Here is a 21156-nt window from a genome sequence, read left to right as displayed (position 1 = left end):
GCCGCTCCCTTTCTCCTTTTCTTCCGACAGTCTATCGTCACCTATTGTTTCTCCAACAAACGTAAGGGCGGAGCAGAGAAGCCTGTTCCCAGTATGATATTCCTGGTCTCCAGCCGCCCACTGGCCTCTTCTAGCAAAGGGCAGGGGGATGTAGAAAACATTCTGGTTCCCTCCCATTAAGACTGCAGGCTTTCGCTTTCGCTTCCTCCTCCGACGATTTTCTGGGTCCTAGGCGGTAATGGCGCTGCTGGAGGTGTGCGGAGCCCCCCGAGGGCTGCGGAAGGATTGCGCTCTCCCGGGCCTGGGCAGCCACCTTCGCTCGGACCCTGGATACTACAGCTTCTCTCTGCGGTCTCCGGAGCTCGCCTTCCCCCGGGGAATGCAGGTCGGGCTGTAAAGAGAACTCGGAGTTGGGGGGAGACGGGGAGGAGGGCGCAGAGGAAGGGAGGGTCGCCCTTGAGACTACCCAGAGGCCGGGAAAGCCAGAGGGGGCCATCCTATAGTGAAGGAGAGCCGCGTCCGGGGCCCGGTGCCAGGGAGGAGGCCACGTGGGAATCGGGGGCTGACCGCCTGAGGGTTAGAAAGTACAGATTAGGGCAAAGAGTTAGAGATGTAGTGGAGGGAGACAAGAGTGCTTTCCTGCCGGTTCTCCCTCATCCACGAATCACGAATCAGGAAGCCTTTCTCCCTTGGAAAACCGGAAAACTTTGACGGTTAGCCTCCACTCAGCCGCTCAGTGTTGTGGGTCTTGGCTCAATCACTTCGTCTAGGTCTGGGGCATGGCTTCTGTAAAATGGGGATATTATTAATAAAACGTGTTGTGAGTGTTAAATGACCTATGAATGGAAAAAAAGCCATTAAAGTCGCCCTTAAAATGTTTACTTATGGTTGACATTGATTTCCTCTCGCATCTATTGTGCTGGAAGATGGAAAAGATGGGTGTCATGTGCTTCTTTTCCTTCTCCCGAGTCAGATCCTGCTAGAGATTGGTTATTAACTGTTCCAGTTTTAATGGTTGGAGAGTTTCTGCCCAACTCCTCACTCCCAGACTCTCGTAAAGCCTTTCCTGGAGCCCTGTGTTTCAGAAGTTTTCAGTGCCCCTTTCTCTGCCTTTTCTCTCTCATTAGCCCACTGAATTCTTCCAGTCCCTTGGTGGGAATGGAGAAAGGGACGTTCGGATTGAGATGAACCATGGCACTACCACTCTGGCCTTCAAGTTCCAGCAAGGAGTGATTGTGGCAGTGGATTCTCGGGCTACCGCTGGGAGTTATATTAGTGAGTGTGTGTGTGTGCCAGCAGGCAGAATCTGGGGACTGGGCCCCTCTCTCAGCAGGAGCCCAACATCTGCATCAAAGCAGAAGCAACTACTGATTTTGGACACACAGGGAGAGCTGTGGGGTCAGTTCAACTCTCTCAAATCTCCATCTTCTTCAAGGCACCTCAAGGATTAACAAGGTGATTGAGATTAACCCTTACCTGCTTGGCACCATGTCTGGCTGTGCGGCTGACTGTCAGTACTGGGAACGTCTGCTGGCCAAGGAGTGCAGGTAGGCCAGGCCTCCTATCTCCCTCCTAAGCCCAGTGGTCACTTGCGGATCCTGGAACCTCCAGATCACTGCTCATCCTTTCCCTCTGTGCTAATGTGGTATATCACAAAACAGCCTTTCGGTGATTAAAAAACCTTCTCCCAAATCTCAGCCTGTGCTCTTGGTGCAATGCAAAGGTAAGTTGTTGGGTATTTAGCAATGACGTCATCAATCCTGGTGGGATGGTGTCATTTACTAGGATATCTTTATGTGGTTTAGATACTTCAAATTCCAAATCTCTCCCTGATCCTTAGATCCTATAAAACCATTCTTCTGAAACGCTTATCTCTTTAATTATTTCCTGCACATCAAGTGGGCTGCTTGGGGAGCTAGCCTTCTCCTGCCACCTCTGAGTCCGCTGCCCCCACCACCCTGTTGTACCCAGGCTGTACTATCTGCGGAACGGGGAGCGTATCTCAGTGTCAGCAGCCTCCAAACTGCTCTCCAACATGGTGTTCCAGTACCGGGGCATGGACCTTTCCATGGGCAGTATGATCTGTGGCTGGGATAAGAAGGTGGGTGCTCTCCATTCCCCCTATTCCCACACAACGGATGAGAGACTGGCTTCCCCTTTGTACACTCCCACTCCTTCCCTATAAGATGCATGGCGCATAGAACACGGGGTTATAGAACCATTCCAGCGTATCATGGACTATTTCTGGGTCCAGAGGTGGACCATTGTTTCATAAGCTTGTTCCTTTGAATAAAATAGCTGATTGCAACTTTTTCCCCTTAAAGTTCTATGATTGTTACTAAAATGCTGTCCTGGTTCAACTGTTCCTGGGTAATTCTTATTCTTTTAGCCACTTTTTATGGCTCACACTTGAACCTGCACGTTACTAAAAACTCCCTCCCAACTCCGACTGGGAAACATGTTGCTTCCTATAGGGTCCTGGACTCTACTATGTGGATGCAGATGGGACTCGGCTCTCAGGAGATATGTTCTCCACCGGCAGTGGGAACACCTATGCCTACGGGGTCATGGATAGTGGCTATCGGCCTGATCTTAGCCCTGAAGAGGCTTATGAACTGGGCCGCAGGGCTATTGTTTATGCCACTCACCGAGACAGCTATTCTGGAGGTGTTGTCAACAGTAAGAGACCAATGCTACCACACCCGTGGGTGGGGAGGGAAGGGGGATTTGAGATTGGGAGAGTTAGAGGGGACAGAGTGGTAGGGAGGAGGTCTTTTCTTTTCTTTCTTCCTTTTAAAGATTTATTTATTTATTTGAGAGAGAGGGAGCAAGCGAGCATGCGTGTGATGTGGAGGGGGCAGAAGGAGAGAAACTTCAGGCAGACCCCATACTGAGGGCGGAGCCCGATGTGGGTTCTATCTCATGACCCTGAGATCCTGACCTAAGCCAGAACCAAGAGTCAGAGGCTTAACCGACTGAGCTGCCCAGGCGTGGGGAGGAGGTTTTCAGCATCCAAAGAGGGGCATTGAAGCTCCGGTAATCAAGTATGTGTTGAGCGTGTGTTTGGGACTATGCTATTGTCACCTTCCACATAACACCATGGACAGGAACTTGCTGGAGCGAAGGGTGACTCCATGTTTATTCTCATTTGCTCACAGTGTACCACGTGATGGAAGATGGTTGGGTGAAAGTGGAAAGTACAGACGTCAGTGACCTGCTGCACCAGTATCGGGAGACCAGCCAGTAACAGCGGAGGCTGGGCCCGCTTTTTACGGCAATGTCTTGCCAGCCAACTCAGGAACCTGGGCTAGCTTACACCCCACAGGAAATGGAAGCCTTAACCTGGGCCCGGAGGGAGAGAACCAGTGGCCAGTGGGGGTAGGGTGGAGTTCATCCTATTGTGTGTTCTCTGTTTCAAGGAGCATTCCCCCTACCCCAACCTCTGGGTGCCCCACTGCACAATAAAGGAAAACGGTTATAAATGTCTCTGTGTTTTGGCTGAGTGGACTTGGGGCTGGGGCTGTTGTGAGGAGGAGGGGGCAGGAAAAAGAGATGCTTTCTCTGAGAACAGATATGAGCCCCAACCTAAGAAATGGGGCCTCACCAAATATTTCTGTTGGATTTTCCTTCCACACTCGTCTCTCCATGCCCCCAGAAAGGCCAGGTCAAGGTCTGTGGACACATATGTGCGATTTGATTTATTTTAGGGTCCTTTTTATCGGGACACAACCTGAAGACTCCTGTGTGGTCCATTGTTAATGGTTTGTGTGTCCGGAGTAGGTACTAGAACAATGGTTTTTGATGTGGCGTCAGATGAAAAAGCTTCCACCTCAGATGTATATGGTGATTGGAAACATGGTACATCTACGTCAAATAACACTTTTGGGCTACTGGATATTGAATGCAAAGATGGACATTAGGGGTTCAATTTCATGAGGTGTCACGCTCAATTGCAAGATGACAGGACCATGATTGAGGAGGAAGAGAACTCCCTCCCTGAAGAGGAAAATATTAGTGAAATGCACGCAGGTTAAGAAAATGAGACAGACATAATGAGATTTTCTGAATCATGCTGGAGCTGCAAGGAGCACAGACAATGTCCCCTCTTAGGGAGGGTTAATCAAAGAAAACATTTGAAAGTAGTTAGCAGCTGAACAGGGAGCTTTTTTTTCCATTAGGGAGAGATTCTTAAAATCTCAGAATGGCAAGGTTGGAGACATTTTGCTTATCTTCTGCTTCAAACACCCCCCCCCCTTTAAACTAGAAGTGCATCTTTGGTAAACATACCAGTAACATTTCATTTTTTAAAAAAGATTATTTATTTATTTATTTGACAGAGAGAGACAGCCAGCGAGAGAGGGAACACAAACAGGGGGAGTGGGAGAGGAAGAAGCAGGCTTCCAGTGGAGGAGCCTGATGTGGGGCTCGATCCCAGAATGCCGGCAGATGCTTAACGACTGAGCCACCCAGGCGCCCCACCAGTAATATTTAAAAGGGGTGGTTTGGAATCCAAGTGATCCTTCCTTTGGGGAGATTTTGAGTTGGGGAGGTAGTTTCAATCTGAAGAGTTATTTCTGGAATAAACAAACCAGCGTGTTCCATAGATGGGCTCTGGGTCAGGCAGGACCTATAGAATCCTGTCTACCACTTAATCAATGTTAAAATAGACCAGGAAACAAAGTCCGTCCTCATATGCCAGAGATGCCCCCAAGACATAATCTGAAACACACACCTAGAGGCACCTGAACACGTGTTCTGCTCAAGGAGCTGCCTTGAGGTAAGAATCAGGGCCTTTCAGCTCAAAATCTGTGTAAGTGGAAACCCACTTAGGCCCCGGTGAAAGTGTCTGGGACCCTCTATTTAGGAGAGGTCCAGAGTGTTTCTCGCTCAGAATCTGGCTCTGTTTTGACCCCAGACCCTGAATCTGGAGCTTTGGATGGAGGACGAAGCAGTTCTCAAAACAGGATGAGAGCTTGAGGCAAGAACATCCAGTGGTTCTCCAATTACAAAACATCTCATTCCTTGAAATAGCTTTATTTTACTTAATGACAATTTAAAACACTTGCAGAAGTTTTCTGTTCCAGGGTGATTGTTGCTAAGCACAAGAGGCTCCCTGCGGGGCGGGGCGCGTGCGCGTCCAGCTTGGCACTGGGCTTCCGCGCACGGCAGGTGTCGCGCGTCCGCCGCTGGTGGCCTCCCTGCCTGGAACCGGGGCTCTGTCTGGGGAAGCGAAAGCGAAAGCAAAAGTGGCGGGCGCCGGACGCCCCCGCTTGCCGACTGTCGCCAGCAGACAGAAGGGGGAAAAGAAGGTGAGCCAGCACGAGCGGATTTCAGAGCTCGGCGCTCAGCACGTAGCCGAACGCCCCCCCCGCCCCGGAGGAGCTCCGGTCCCGAAGCCGCCGCCGGTGAGTTCATGCGGCCGGCCGGGAGCCTGGAGCGCTAACCGACGCATCCCGACGCCACCCACTCCGCGCCCTCCTGCTTCCCGTCCCTCTGCCCTCCCGGGGAGTGCAAGGCAGCCGGCCGGACTGCAGGGCGGCTCTTTGGAACTCGGCAGCGGCTGGGGGTGGGGCGTGGGGGGAGGGGGTCACGGGATTTTTCTTTTCTTTTCTTTCTTTCTTTTTTTTTAAAGATTTTATTTATTTGAGAGAGCGAGAGAGAGTATGAGCGGGGCTGGAGAGGCGGAGGGAGGAGAAGAAGGTTCCCCGCTGAGCAGGGAGCCCAGAGTAAAGGCGCACACTTAACCCACTGAGACATCCAGGCACCCCAACGGGATTTTTTTTTTTTTTTAAAGGATGAGGCTCCCTCTGACAGGCAGAATGCCTTCTGTCATAAGCCGCTGTACCGTACCGATGGGCACCGGGGACCCAGGGGATCATTCAGGGCAGGGTTGGGTAAAATGAGAAACCGATGGGGCGGGTTGAGCAGAGTCTGGGTGGTGAGCATAGGAGCGAGGATTGGGACCCCACCTCTGTAATTCCTCATCTTCTACTCCTAGATAACACCATGCTGTTCCCTGACCTGAGACCCTGGGCCTTCCTGCTGCTGGCCGACTCGGTTCTACTCTGGCTGATTCAGGGGACTCTGGGGGCTCTCCTTCCCCCGGGGCTTCCTGGCCTGTGGCTGGAGGGGACCCTGCGACTTGGAGGGCTCTGGTGGCTGCTAAAGGTGGGAGGACTGCTGGGATTGGTGGGAACACTGCTGGCCCCGCTCTGCCTGGGGACTCCGCTGTTTCTCTCCCTGAGGGCCCTGGTCCCAGGGGCCTTGAGTGCTCCCCCAGTCAGAGTGGCTTCAGCACCCTGGAGCTGGCTGCTGCTGGGGTATGCGGCTGTGTGGCTAGGCTGGGCCATGTGGGCCCTGCTGAGCTCTCCAGGAGCCCAAGAGACAAAGCAGGGCCAGGAGAACAACACAGACTTGATGTGGAGGCTGCTGAAGCTCTCCTGGCCAGACCTGCCTTACCTCCTTGCAGCCTTCTTCTTCCTTATTGTTGCCGTGTTGGGTGAGTCAGGAAGAGGGCATGGGAATCGGAGGTGGGCAAAGGCCCTTGGTGCCAGTATGTTCATCTGTTCTCCTTCATGCCTCTTACAGGTGAGACGGTCATCCCTTACTATTCGGGTCATGTCATTGACATCCTGAGAGGTGATTTCGACCCTGATGCCTTTACCAGCGCCATCTTTTTCATGTGTCTATTCTCCATTGGGAGGTAGGTGATGCTTGATTGGGTTCATCTGCTAGCCCCACATCTTTACAGGGGCCCTCCATTTCCTAACTCTGTTTTCAGATCCTTTAGTACACGAAGCATAAAATACTTAAACCAAAATATGTGTGAATTTGTTTATTTGCTATTCTCTTTCACACACTCATCCATCCATCCATTCATTCATTCACCATATTTACCCAACATTATGCTTCCGATCCATACTTGCTACTCTTTGCTGAAACCAGTTCCTCAGAAGTGACTCCGGGACCCATATTTCTACACCCAGCTCGAGTCTTGTAATCCAGTTGTCTTCTTGACATTCCCATTGGACAACCCACTGTCATCTCACACTCTGCATATTCAGAGCTTCAAATGTATCACACTCCCTCCTGGTCTTCTTGAACGTGGCTCCCTCTTTTATTCCCATGTACGAAACAATCAGTTTCTTAGGCTCCAAGCATGGGTATTGTTGATGCCTTTCTGATGTTCAGATACTAGCCCCATCATTTTCTGCTTTCAAAGTGTTTCTCCTTTGGCTCTTTTCTGGGGATTCTCACTGGGGTCACTGGAGTTCAAACCCTCCTCATTTTATGTCTCACTATCCCAACAGCCTTCTAAACAGAAACCGTATTTTGTGAAATACTTGCTTCTATGCCTTCACATTTTTCCTTTAAGTTTTGTTGTATAAATGGTTAGCCTAAGAGGAATTCTCAACTGCAGGGACAATAGAGATGAGGGAACAGCATGTCTCTGGGGCTCCAGAGAAAGGGAAGGCAAGGGAATTCATTGCTGAGGTTCCCACAATAAGGTAGGAAGAAGGACTTTGGGGTGGGGAGGAAAGAGACCAAGACAGAGGAGGAGAGTAAAGGGACGGCATTGAAGGAGGCCATAGGCTATTCCTTTGTCAACATCTCTTCATTTCTGTTATAGTCTTCCCTGTGTCTAGCATGGAGTGAGCTCCATAGGTGCTCATGAATTTGTATGTGTTATGATTCTGTTCCCACATCTAGCTCTCCCTGTCCTGTTTTTCCTCCCTCTGTTTATTCCTGCCCCTCCCCTTGTCTCCCTCTCCTGCTGTTTCTCTTCTGCCTCTCATGGTACACTTTCTCCAGCCTTGTATTTCTTTTCATTCTGTGTTTTCTCCTCTGCTTCTCTCACTCACTCCCTCCTTCTGTGCACCTGTGTCTCCATCCCGTGTTCCCTCCCCGCCCACAGCTCACTGTGTGCGGGCTGCCGAGGAAGCTGCTTCACCTTCACCATGTCCAGAATCAATGTGCGGGTCCGGCAGCTGCTTTTCTCCTCCCTTCTGCACCAGGACCTCAGTTTCTTCCAGGATACTAAGACAGGTGGGGCCTGGAGTCCAGATCTGGGATTCCCCTGGACATTTCTTGCCCCTCAGTTACGCTCCATCCCAGAAACAGCCTCTCTTCCCACCTACACCCACTGTGCCGGGGTGAGGGGCTGCTGAGCTGTCTTTTGGGACAGGGTAGTGAGATCACCTCCACCGGTCTCTGCAAGTGTGTGTGTGGGGGGTGTTTAGAAGAGGGGGCTGTGCCAATGGGGAGGGTCGGGGGCAGTCTCTGGGGGTTCTGCATTACCCATGGTTTTCTCACCTGCTCTGTCTGTCCTCCCCAGGGGAGCTGAATTCAAGGCTGAACTCGGATACCAAATTGATGAGCTGCTGGCTTGCTCTTAACGCCAACGTGCTCTTGCGAAGCGTGGTCAAAGTGGTGGGGCTGTACAGCTTCATGCTCAGTCTGTCCCCTCGACTTGCCCTCCTCTCTCTGCTCAAGGTGCCTCTGGCAATAACGGCTCAAAAACTGTACGATGTCCGCCATCAGGTATGTGGGGGTGTTAGGGAATCCCCAAGGCAGAAGAAGGCTCTCCCAGAGGTCTTCTCTTCTCAGCCTCAAGAGCAGCAGTTCTGACAGGCTTGAGAAGGGCCCTGAGCCCTGGGACTTTGTGCAAGTGTGTGTGTGTGTGTGTGTGTGTGTGGAGAGAGGGAGAAGAAAAGGGAGCATTTTTCTGGGAACAGGATAACTTCTTATCAGATTCTCAAAGGCGTCTGTACATACCTTCCCCACAAAAGATTAAAAATGCTGTCTTCGAGGATTTTAGGTAGAGTTTTCCCCTTTCTAATCAGGGGAAGGAATTTGGCTGGAATGTAGAGAAAGTAGAAAATGCAGTCAGGAAGTCCTGAGCCGGAATCTCAGGTCTGCTTTCTCTCTTTTTAGAAAAATGATGGTAAAGTATACATAACATAAAATTTACCATTTTTACTAGTTTTAATTGTGCCATGTCAGTGGCATTAAGTACTTTCACATCGTTGTGCAATGATCACCACCATCCATCTCCAGAACTTTCTTCATCTTCCCAAGCTGAAACTCGGGACCTATTAAATCATAACTCCCCACTTTCCCTCCTCCCAGCCTCTGGCAATGACCGGTCTATTTTCTGTCTATGAATTTGATTACTCTAGGTATCTCACGTAAGTGGGATCATACAGTATTTGTTTTTTTGTGATTGGCTTATTCGTTTAGCATAATGTCCTCCAGGTTCATCCCTGCTGTAGCACGTGTCAGAATTTTCTTCCTTTTTCAGGCTAATATTCCATTGATGCATGGACCACATTTTGTTTATCCATTCATCTGTTGCTGGATGCTTGGGTGCCTACCACCTTTTGGCTATTGTGAATAATGCTGCTGTGAACATGGGTGTACGAATATCTGTTCAAGTCTCTGCTTTCAGTTCTTTTGGGTGTATACCCAGAGGTAGAATTGCTGGATCTCATGGTAATTCTGTTTTTAATATTGCGAAGAGCCGCCGCCATACTGTTTTCACAGCGCCCGCACCATTTTACATTCCCCGTGGCAATACACAAGGGTTTCGAGTTCTCCACATCCTTCTCCAGCACTTGTTATCTTCTGTTTGTTTCTTTTTTATTACACCCCCGATACTTATTGATCTTACAACTGGAAGTTTGTGCCTTTTGACCACCTTCCTCCAATCAATCCCCCACCCCTGCCTCTGGTCTCTGGTAACTACAAATCTGATTTCTTTTTCTATGATTTTTTTTTCTTTAGATGGAACGTATAAATGAGATCATACAGTATTTGTCTTTCTGTCTGGCTTATTTCACTTAGCATAATGCCCTCGGGGTCCATCCATGTTGTTACAAGTGGCAGGATTTCCTTCTCTTTTATGGCTGAGTAAAATTCTGCTGTATACATACATGCACCGCTTTTTAAAAAAATAACAGCCATCCTATCCTAATTTTTACGAGATGCGAGCTCACCATGGTTTTGATTTGCATTTCCCTAATGACTGGTGGTGTTGAATGTCCTTTAATGAGCTTGTTGGCCATTTTTATATCTTTTTTGGAGAAATGTCTGTTTAAGTTCTTTACTCCTTTTTAAAATTGGGTTATGTTTTACTTGTTGAATTGTAGGACTTCTTTCACTATTCTGGATATTAGCCCCTTATCAGATACACGATTTGGAAATGTTTTCTCCCATTCAGTGGGTTTCCTTTGTGGTGGATAGAGTCCTTTGATACACAAAAGTTTTTAATTTTGATGAAGACCAACTTATCTGTTTTTTCTTTTGCTGCATGTGCTTTACGTGTTATATCCAAGAATGCATCGCCAAATCTAGTGTCATGAAGCTTTGCCCCAGTGTTTTCTTCTAAGAGTTTTATGGTTTTAACTCTGGTTTAGGTTTTTGATCCGTTTTGAGTTACATCCTCCCCCCCCTTCTGTTAACTAGCTGTGGCCCCTTAGGAAAATGATCCCTTCCGCCTTCATTCAGACACCAAGGGTGGTGTGAATTCCCATAAATGAAGGGGCCAAAACTGCCTGTGCCCCCTGTACTAACCAGCACTGAGAGCTCAGTAACATTTTGTTCCCTTCCTTTCTACTCTCCTTAGTCCTTCTGGAAGGAAATGTAGGGAAGAGGGAAAGAGGACAGTGAGATGTTTTTAGGTAGCTCGGGGGAGCATCTCCAGGGCAGGGATGAGACATGGGGGGGTCTCCTGTCTTCTGTCCCATCAGCCCCTTACACCCCCTGGCTCACTTTTGCAGGCAGTGCTTCGGGAGATCCAGAATGCTGTGGCGAAAGCAGGACAGGTGGTGCGGGAGGCAGTTGGAGGGCTGCAGACCGTGCGCAGTTTTGGGGCCGAGGAGCACGAGCTCTGTCTCTATAAGGAGGCCCTGGAACGGTGCCGGCAGCTGTGGTGGCGACGAGACCTGGAAAGTGCCCTCTACTTACTCTTTCGGAGGGTGAGGAGGCTGCGTGGCTGGGGGTAGGACCCAGGGAGGGCCAGGGAAGGCTGTGGGTCCCGCTGCTCAGGGTGGTAGGAGTGGACTCCTTCTCAGTGCTCTCTTCTTGCCCTGCAGATGCTGCACTTGGGAATGCAGGTGCTGATGCTGAACTGTGGCCTGCAGCAGATCCTGGCCGGGGACCTCACCCAAGGTGGGCTGCTCTCCTTCCTGCTCTACCAGGAGGACATGGGCCATTATGTGCAGGTGAGTCAGGAGCCTGGACATAGTCTTTATCCCGTTTTTCTCTCTGGCCTCTGGGCCTTGGGCTTTATTTGCACCCCTTAAAAATACAAAACCAAACCAAACCCCAACTCATTGTAGTATGGAGAATTTCAAACATACGCAAAGAAAAAAAAAGATAAACTATAATGAACCTGCATGTACCCATCACCTGCTTTACAATGATCAACTCATGGCCGCTGTGTTTCAACTGTACCCCCACCCCTGTGATTTTGAAACAAATTCAAGACGCAGTTTTATCAGGGCATACCTCTAAAACATGAATGTTAAAAAAATATAACCACGAAGCCCTTATCACACCAAAACAGTGTAACAGTAATTCCTAAAATTCATCAGATACAGGGGTCATATTTCCACTTGTCTCGTATATGTGATGTATGTGTGTATATGACATTTATCTCTCTTCTGTATATCTGTGGTAGCATCAGCCATTAGTGCCCAGTGCCTAGATCCATTAAAATTATGGGGGGCTGCAAGACAGAGACACTCTACCATTCCTCCACTTATTAGCTGGAATACATCTATCCAGGGAGACTTACCCTCGCTACTCTTTGGTGACCCAGTGGTGCAGTTGGAGTAGGAAAGGCAGAATAGCATTAGGTTCTTACCCTATATTTACCAGTTTTCAAAAATAGTTACTTCACCTTGGTCTTTATTTTAGAATTTTCTTAGATATTTGTGAAACATCTTTTATGTATGGAGAGCGGTGCTAGGTACTCTGGTGGCCGCAAAGATGAGGTGGGCCACAGTGCCTGCTTTTAAGGAACTCCCTGTCCAGTTAGGCAGCACAGAACCGTGCACAGGTAATACAGAATGGTAATTGGCGGGTCTGGGGACAGAAATAGTGCTGAACAGGAGGAGTATGGACCTTTCTATCCTTTACATTGCAGGTTGGCCGCTAGGGTATTGGGTTGCCTTTGAATTCCATCTTAATCGCACATTTAGGGGTAGGGAACCCTTTTTGGATGAGGGGAGGGGAAGCTTGGTGTGGGCGGAGTGTGGCAGGGGAGTGTGTGAAGAGCTGGGGAGCTGGTTTTCCCGTGAAGCTGCATTTGATTAGCTGACCCCTCCATTCCGGTTTTCCAGACCCTGGTTTACATGTGTGGGGATATGCTCAGCAACGTAGGGGCTGCCGAGAAGGTGTTTCAGTACCTGGACCGAAAGCCAAATCTGCCTCCGCCCGGGACGCTGGCCCCTCCCACTCTGCGGGGGCTGGTGGAATTCCAGGACGTCTCCTTCGCGTATCCCAACCGCCCGGACCAGCCTGTGCTCAAGGTGTCTGAAAGGGCCCCGCTCCCAGGCAGCCTGCACGGCCTGTGGATCCTTTGCCCCTGAGAAGCGGATCGTCCCCCCGACAGAACGAGAAGGGGAGGGCCCTGAGGCAAGCCTCTGACCGTTTCCTGGCTTTTCTAGGGGCTGACGTTCACCCTGCGTCCTGGTCAGGTGACGGCCCTGGTAGGGCCCAACGGGTCCGGGAAGAGCACAGTGGCTGCCCTGCTGCAGAATCTGTACCAGCCCAGCGGGGGACGGCTGCTGCTGGATGGGCAGCCCCTCTCCCAGTATGAGCACCGCTACCTGCACCGACAGGTGGGTGGCCGCGGAGGAAGAAGAGGGGCAGGAGATAGGCGGGGAGAAGCGGGTGCAGAGAGCACGGGCGATCCGTGGGAAGAAGCACAGGGAGCCCATTCTGAGGGAGCTAGAGCGGGAGGAAAAGCGGATCCCTGACGCACCGTCTCCTACTCCCATCCCCTCTGCACAGGTGACTTCGGTGGGGCAGGAGCCCGTGCTCTTCTCCGGTTCTGTGAGGGACAACATTGCCTACGGGCTGAAGAGCTGCAGTGACGAGCAGGTGATGGCCGCGGCCCAGGCCGCCAACGCCGACGGCTTCATCCAGGAGATGGAGCACGGGCTGTATACAGGTACCTTCGGTCAGAAGAGGAACTGAAGCTGCTGCTTGGGGGTGCGGGTTGTGCCTGCTGTTTCCTTGCCCTTTGCTTGGCTTCCACTTGCTCGCCTTCCTCCGCACCAGGAGTTCTCTAGTTGGCCATCTGGGTAGGGAGTCCTTGTTCCCGGCAGCCTCGGGGTAGTTGTGGCCCTCTCCCAGGGCAGCCCCAGCAGGTGTCCACACCCGCCTTCCTGACACCGGCTCTCACGCCTCCTAGTGGGTGCTGGTGGAAGGACCAGTTGTGCACTTGCCCCTGCTCGTGGGGAGGACTTGTCGTGGCCACTCGTGTTTGAAGAAAGGTGTTTCTGCGTTTCCTCAGATGTTGGGGAGAGAGGGAACCAGTTGGCTGTGGGACAGAAACAGTGTCTGGCCATTGCCCGGGCCCTTGTGAGGGACCCACGAGTCCTCATCCTGGATGAAGCCACCAGTGCCCTGGACGTCCAGTGTGAGCAGGCGGTGAGTACTGGTGTGGGAGGGCGGGGTGGTGGGACCTGAGCACCAGGTTTGAAGGACCAGCTAGTGCAGAATTGGGCAGAGGCAAGACGAACGGCCCACTAGTGGAAGAGTAGCTGTGCTTTGGCGGGGGGTGGGGAGTGGAACGGAGAGTATGGGGTGTGGGAACACCCCCCCCTTCTCCACAGCTCCCTTTTCTGTGTGCCTCCTGCAGTAGGACAGCTGAGAGAGATGCAGTGCAGGGTTTGTCGTCCACTCTTCCGACGTTGTCATCTTTCACGCCTTCTTTACCCTATGCCATGAGAGGTGGTGCCCAGTTGGGATATGGTGCCCATCCTGTTCTTACCTTTCCCTTTATTTTTTAAAAATATTTTATTTATTTGAGAGAGCGAGAGAGTGAGAGCAAGTGAGAGAGAGCTCAAGCAGGGTGAGCAGCAGAGGGAGAAGGAGAAGCAGACTCCCTGATGAGCAGGGAGCCCGACTTGGGCCTTGATTCCAGGACCCTGGGATCATAACCTGAGCCTAAGGCAGACACTTAACCAACTGAGCCCCCCAGCTGCCCGTGTTCTTACCTTTCTGAGGCGTTATGATCCTCCCCCTTCAGCTGCAGGACTGGAAATCCCGCGGGGACCGAACGGTGCTGGTGATCGCTCACAGGCTGCAGACGGTGCAGAGTGCGGACCAGATCCTGGTGCTCAGGCAGGGGGAGCTGCTGGAGCGCGCGCAGCTCATGGAGGGGCAGGACCTCTATTCCCGCCTGGCGCAGCAGCTCCTGGAGGACTGAGGCCCCAGGCACATGCGGCCCTTCTCACGGCCATCTCCATGACCCAGGGTAGCTCGTGCTGGGAGTTTTGCTGCGCTTGTGCCCCTAGGTACTTGCTCCTAGAGCTGGAGGCATGGTGGAAGTTTGGAGCATGTGTGCTCCTAGCGGGGCTGGGAGTCCCCGGAGGTGGGGGTGGGGGCTGCTCTGTTTCCAAGATCCTTATTTCCCTGGTGCTGAGTAGCGTGTTGTGGCATAATATGTCTATTTAAAAATATCTTCCTTATGTAAATAGCACTTACGCATCAAGAAAAGTAAAACTAACCTTTGTTTCACTTCCCAGAGGTCACCATAGCTACTATTTTGCTAGCTACCTGTGTCTTATCTGTTCTTTGAGATAAATATTAGCCAGTATGATGTAAATATTCATGAGGTTGCCTTTCTTTCTCCATTCTCACTGACGTCTGATATTCTGGGGGAGCCTAAGGTATTAGAGGCGTAAAGCACAGTTTCCTAATTAACAATGTTAAAACATTGGTAATATCTACCATTATAGAGTTTTAATATGAATAGGAACGATGCTAAACGTTTTTCAGGTATTATCATATTTAGTCCTTTTCCTCAACCCTATGAGGTTGGTTATTATTATCCCCATCTTACAGTTGAGGAGACTGAGTCTCAAAGAGATTAAACAACTTTTCCAAGGTTACACAGGGCTGGAGTTGGAGTTGAATCTAGGCCTGACCCCTGAGTCCACAATCTCAACCAATAAATTACATGACATTATGTGTTCCTAATCTTGAATTCATACTCAGATCCAGTCAATAGCTCTGAATCCACTGCCTTCTCTCTAGCCCCATTGTTATTACAACTTTGACTTAGTCTTAGATGATCTCATCTCCAGAGAGGTTTCCCCACCATTGGTTCACCTTTTCCAGCCAGTCTTCATGAAGTCATTTTTCTTTCTAGCAGACACATAAGATGACATCACTTCCATAAAGCCCTTCAAGCGCTCTTCGTTCCTTTCTGCTCCGATCTTCTCGCGGCGTGCAAGGTTGTGCAGCTCATTCGCAGCATCCTTTCCTATTGCATTAAGTTCCCACTGCAAACTTACAGCCCTCCTCATGCCTTTGTGCCTTTGCACATGGTGTGTTCTTGCTATTTCTTGAACCACTCTTCCTGATTTACCCCGAGTCCTTCAAGGCTTAACTCAGGGGTGAGGTCTTCCAGGAAGCCTTTTCTGATCTCAGTCTGGAGAAAGTGTCCTTTCCTTGCCCTTTTATCCCCCAGGGCTTACCTCTTTCACAGCCTGTAGTAAACTCCTTATCCTCCCACCCCTCTGTTTTCCCACTAGACCATGAGCTCCTGGGGGGAAGGCCATATATCTTATCAAACCTTATATCGACTACCTGGCTCAGGGCTCGATTCAAAGCAGAAAATAAGCAAATGTCTGTTGCACAGATGAGTAAAGCTTCTCTGTCCTGCTTCCTCTTGCCAACCACTGAAAATTCAGAGCTGTGAACATTACTGCCTTTTGGGAGGGACTTACCTTTGAAGGTTCCTATTCTAGGAAAGAGAAACTTTCACATTTCCAGAAACACCAGGTACTTTCCAGCTCCAGCAACGAACTAGCCAGAACTTCTGCTGTTTTGCTTTTCTTTTTTTTTCTTCCTGGTAACTGTTGTTGGGAACAGGGCAGGGTGAGAGTAGGGAGCTTTCTTATGCAGATAAGCCCTTGCTTCTTTCTGCTGTTTGTGTCTCCAGTATCACTGAATGTGCAATACCCACGTGGAGAGAGAAAAGTCTGGCCTAATTCCTTCCCCTCTCAACCAAATGTCCTTCCTCTAATTATACAATGGTGGTAATCATTCCTGTATCTCCCAACCTTAGGGAAACTGTTGCCCTCATGGAGGAAGATAATCTGTTAAATTCATTGATATCCTCAGTATGACAGCCATAGGCTCCTAATAGTTTAAGCCTAGAAGGGATATCCTCAGTATGACACCCATAGGCCTCCTAATAGTTTAAGCCTAGAAGGCATCTTAAAATAACATAGCAGTCAAATCTTACTTTACAGAAAGGAGAACTGGCCTGAAATTGCAGGGTTACTCAGTGATTGAGCTGGGAAGAAAACTCAGGCATCCAGATGGGCAGTTCAGAAAGCTGCAGCAGACCTCAGGATCTTAGGATGTCTCGAAAGTTGGTTATCTCAGGGAAAGGCCTTACGTCAGGGACACATTCTGGAAATGTTCGCTGGAGGTCTAAGTGTGGAAGTCTGGCAAATACCTACAAGTGTGGTCTGTCTGGTAACCACAGATATGAGTAGTTCTAGTCTGTTCCCGAGTTCTAGTTCTTTTCATTCACCCTGCCTTCCCTCCAACACCATTTGATCTGCCTGCCCGTTAACTTCCCCTTCTTGTCACTTACTTTAGGCATCTTTCCCCTTTGGTCATATTTTACTCTTTCCAAAGGATGATATGAATGGAGAGGGGAAACCTTAGGAAACTCTCATAGATTTCTTTGGATCCCCCAGACAACCTCCCACCCCGTCTGCTTTGCCTAGTGTGGAAACGGCGTTGAATTTCAAGTCCTTTATTCCTCAGCCGAGTAGGGTTGCCCACTTGCAGTAAACATGGGAGTTGTGATTCAAGAGGAGGAAGAGTGCAGTTGTCAGAATTTTGGAGAAAGTAGTAGGGAGTAAGGAAAGCAAAGATCTTCCTGGTTTTTGGTGCTGAGTGAGCCAAAGAAAGCACCCGTCTGAGTCTGATGCCCATCTAGTGAACCTAGGAAATACTGGGTTTTGAACCTAGAGTTTTATGGACTTATGAATTGTAATAACTTTGATGACAATAGTCATTCAAGGGCTACGCTAAGTGCCTGACGTATATCTTTGTACTTTATCTTCGAGATAATCCGTGTGGCAGATATTAATATATCAATTCTAAGAATGAAAAAATGGAGGTTTAGGCACATTGCCTGGGTCACAAAGCTTGGAAGAGGTGGCCTCTGCCCATCTTTATAATAAACTCCTGAAAAGAGTTGCCTGTACTCCCTCTGTCTGCTTACCCTCCTACTATTCTTTTTTTTTTAAAGATATAATTTATATAAATAGACTATATTAATGTGATTTAAAATTCAAAAGCCACAAAAAGGTATGCAGAGGAAACCCTCACTCCCATCCTTCCCATGGTTTACCAAGACCCCTTGTGTACCCATTCCATGCTCCAAGCTTTATGTTTGTCCTTCTAGGGAAATTTCATGTATATTTAAGCAAATATGTATATATGTCCCTGTTCCCTATTTTTACAGATAGCAGGTTGTTAGATCCGCTGCTCTGAACTTTATTTTTTACACTTAGAAATATATGACTATATAGCATTTTATTTTATGGTAGTACCGTATTTCATTTAGCTTGTCTTCTCCTATTGGTGGGTAGTTAGGTTACTGGAAGTCTTTAGCTATTATAAGCAATGCCTCGTGTAGATGTTATAATACACATGTGCAAGAATATCCATAGGATAAAATTCTAAAGGGGGAGTTGCTGAGTCCAGGTGTGTATACATTACTAATATTGCTATGTGTTGCAAAATTGCCTTCCTGTAGGTTGTATTCATGCGCAGTTCCATCAGCAATATGTGAATTTATCTGTTTCCCCACATGCTCGTCAACACAGAGTGTTGTTAAATTAACTTTTTAGGTTTTGTCAATCTTATGGATAAAAAGTGACATCATATGGTAGTTGTCATTTGTTTTTCTTTTATTACCACTTACATAAGGATACTAAATTCAGCAAGAAAAATTGGGACAGAGGAAGCAAAGATGAGAAACACACACAAAACAATAACAACAAAACATCTGTCTAAAATATTGAAATCAGAATGAGGAATGAAAAATGACTATAAAAGTCACTAACAGTTATGACTATTAAATTTAAGAACACGATGGAACAATCACAACATGAGAATGAAGCAGATAAAGTAAAACATTCTAAAGCCTTTGTCTTATTTGGAAGAAGGGTAGAGTTTAACTTTGGATGTTGCCGGTTTAGGTAGCTATGTTAAAAACGTAGGGGTAAAAATAGAGTTACCCTATGACCCAGCAACTGCACTACTAGGTATTTACCCAAAGGATACAAACATAGTGATTCGAAGGGACACATGCACCCCAATGTTTATAGCAGCAATGTCCACAATAGCCAAACTATGGAAAAAGCCCAGAAGTCCACTGACGGATGAATGGATAAAGAAGATGTGGTATATATGTATATGATGGAATACTACTCAGCCATCAAAAAGAATGAATTCTTGCCATTTGCAATGACATGGATAGAACTAGAGGATATTATGCTAAGTTAAATAAGTTGATCAGAGAAAGAAAAATACCATAGGATTTCACTCATGTGAAATTTAAGAAACAAAACAGATGAGCATAGGGGAAGGGAAGGAACAATAAAATAAGATCAAAACAGAGAGGGAGGCAAATCATAAGAGACTCTTAACTATAGGAAATAAACTGAAGGTTGCTGGAGGGATGTGGGTGGGGGATGGGGAATTAGGTGATGGGCGTTAAGGAGGCCACTTGATGTGATGAGTGTTGGGTGTTACATGCAACTGATGAATCACTGAATTCTACCTCTGGAACTAATAGTGCAGTATATGTTAATTAAATTGAATTTAAATAAAAAAAATTTAAGTGCAGGGGTAACTCTTAACTAATATAATTAGAATTTAAAATTCTTAAGCCAGTAAGAGGAAATTAGAGAATACTTTAAAAATGTAATCAATTTAATATAAGTGATGAAAGGAGAAAAAAGGAAGCAAAGAAAGAACATAAAATAGAAAACACAATAATAGTAGAAACAAATCCAGATAATTTAGTAATCGCAATAAATGTAAATAGCTTAAATTTGAAGGTAAAAGAAAGAGGTTTTCAGATTGGATTAATAATACAGCTGTCCCGCCCTTATTTGTGGGGGATATGTTCCAAGACCCCCCAGTGGATGCCCAAAACCATGGATAATTACTGAACTCCATGTATACTGTGATTTTCTCTATATGTACATGCCTATAATAAGGTTTAATTTATAAGTTAGGCATAGTAAGAGATTAAGAACAGTAACTAATAATAAAATAAAACAAATACAACAACATACTGTAATAAAAGTTATGTATTGTTTCTTTCTCTCAAAATACCTTATTGGACTGTGCTCACCCTTCTTATGATGATGTGAGATGGTAAAATGACTATGTGATGAGATGAAGTGAGGCAGGTGATGTAGGCATTGTGATCTAGCATTAGACCACCATTGACCTTCTGACCTGTTGTCAGAAGGAGGATCATTGGCTTGTGGGTGGCAGTTGACCACATGTCACTGAAACTGCAGAAAGTGATGCCGCGGGTAAGGGGATCACAAAATCCAGTTACACGCTCTTCACATTAATCACAAGGAAAACCTAAAGACATGAAAAGGTTAAAATAAAAAACATGTAATAAGATATACAAAATGGACACAAACAGAAGACAATGTTTGTAGTTACTTTGATACCTAAAAATATAGTCAAAGGCCAAAGTCATTAGTGGAAACAAAGACGATCATTGAATAATGATAAGAAGTCACTAGAACATTATACTAAAACAGACTCAGTCTACACCTAGCAAAAATACCACAAAATATGTAGGTAAATATAGAGAGAATTATAAGAAAAAATTGACAAACATTTTTCTCAATAATTGTAGATTGAGTGGAAAAATGAATAAGGATATAAAATAAGCTTATTGATGGCCTTGTCTATAATATCTGGGAGTCTCAAACTATCTCACAAAATGGATAAACCAAGTATTCATATTTAGAACATATTAAGAGTACAAAGGTAAACACAAAGAAAATGGAAGAAGAGAGGAGAAGATGTAAGCTAGCACTTTTATGATGTTCATAACTAATAGAAACTGTCTAAAGAAAAAGGAAACTAATTGTATTCTATAAGAATAAAGTTATCAGGACAATCCCCAAATATACAGCTTTTAAAATATGATAAACTGCAATTAAGAAAACATGAGACACAATGAAAGATTTTCTAAAAGAAATACATAGATGGCATATTTAACAGAAAATAATATTTACAAATCAAAAATTACACTGAATCTATTTACTATACTAATTGCAAATGGGCTTTAACTGATATATAAAACAAAAGCAGTTTTAGATTAGACTGAATGAAAAACTGCTAAAATAGAGTGACTCAGAAAGTCCATTCATTTATTCAAAAAATAATATGGTGGGAAAGGCACAGCAAAAGAATGCAAACAAAAAGAAAGCAGAGGCCACAACACTATTATTAAAAAGGCAAAATTCAAACAGAAAAAGTTGAGTAAGACAAGAAAGCACTTTATAATGTAAAGTGTAAAATTCATAATGGATATATAAGAGATGTGCATTTAAGTTCTAGATAGCACATAAAGAACTCTCATAAAGCTGAAATTAAGGGAGATACAAGGAAAATATTCAGAAATGTACTAATATTAGGTGACTTTAATTTACTTTTCTCAGTGGACAAAAATAAATATGATCACAGAAGATATGCCAACAGTATAAAATTAGATCTGATGGATCTATATTAAACTCTCTTTATTAAAAATAGAGAACATATCTTTTCAAGTTCCAGCAAAACATTAATGAAAATGGACTACGGTACAAAAAATGGTACGGTACAAAAAAACCTCAGTAAGTTCCTAAAAATAGA

At 46.9% G+C, this 21156-nt stretch overlaps 2 protein-coding genes across 3 annotated transcripts; both read left to right on the top strand.

Annotated features, from left to right (window-relative positions):
- Positions 1–83: 83 nt before the first annotated feature.
- Positions 84–3486, top strand: PSMB8 (proteasome 20S subunit beta 8). 2 transcript variants are annotated; one of them, XM_002914345.4, is made up of 6 exons: positions 84–385; positions 1128–1275; positions 1436–1547; positions 1972–2101; positions 2475–2679; positions 3159–3486. In XM_002914345.4, the coding sequence occupies exons 1-6, from the start codon at positions 239–241 to the stop codon at positions 3245–3247; spliced, it is 831 nt and encodes a 276-aa protein (XP_002914391.2). In that variant the 5' UTR covers positions 84–238; the 3' UTR covers positions 3248–3486. The 2 variants fall into 2 exon arrangements, with proteins under 2 accessions (XP_002914391.2, XP_034516412.1); XM_034660521.1 differs by lacking the exon at positions 1128–1275 and having other exon boundaries at positions 254–385.
- Positions 3487–5200: 1714 nt separating this feature from the next.
- Positions 5201–18149, top strand: TAP2 (transporter 2, ATP binding cassette subfamily B member). Its single transcript, XM_011218580.3, has 12 exons — positions 5201–5405; positions 5999–6499; positions 6589–6703; positions 7916–8046; positions 8336–8541; positions 10779–10976; positions 11094–11222; positions 12345–12533; positions 12672–12845; positions 13018–13177; positions 13523–13659; positions 14261–18149. Exons 2-12 carry the CDS (start codon positions 6007–6009, stop codon positions 14438–14440), a joined length of 2112 nt encoding a protein of 703 aa, XP_011216882.1. The 5' UTR covers positions 5201–5405; positions 5999–6006; the 3' UTR covers positions 14441–18149.
- Positions 18150–21156: the final 3007 nt, after the last annotated feature.

Source organism: Ailuropoda melanoleuca, chromosome 5, assembly GCF_002007445.2.
Source record: "Ailuropoda melanoleuca isolate Jingjing chromosome 5, ASM200744v2, whole genome shotgun sequence".
Classification (NCBI taxonomy): Eukaryota; Metazoa; Chordata; class Mammalia; order Carnivora; family Ursidae; genus Ailuropoda; species Ailuropoda melanoleuca.
This window is presented reverse-complemented; position numbering and strand designations above follow the sequence as displayed.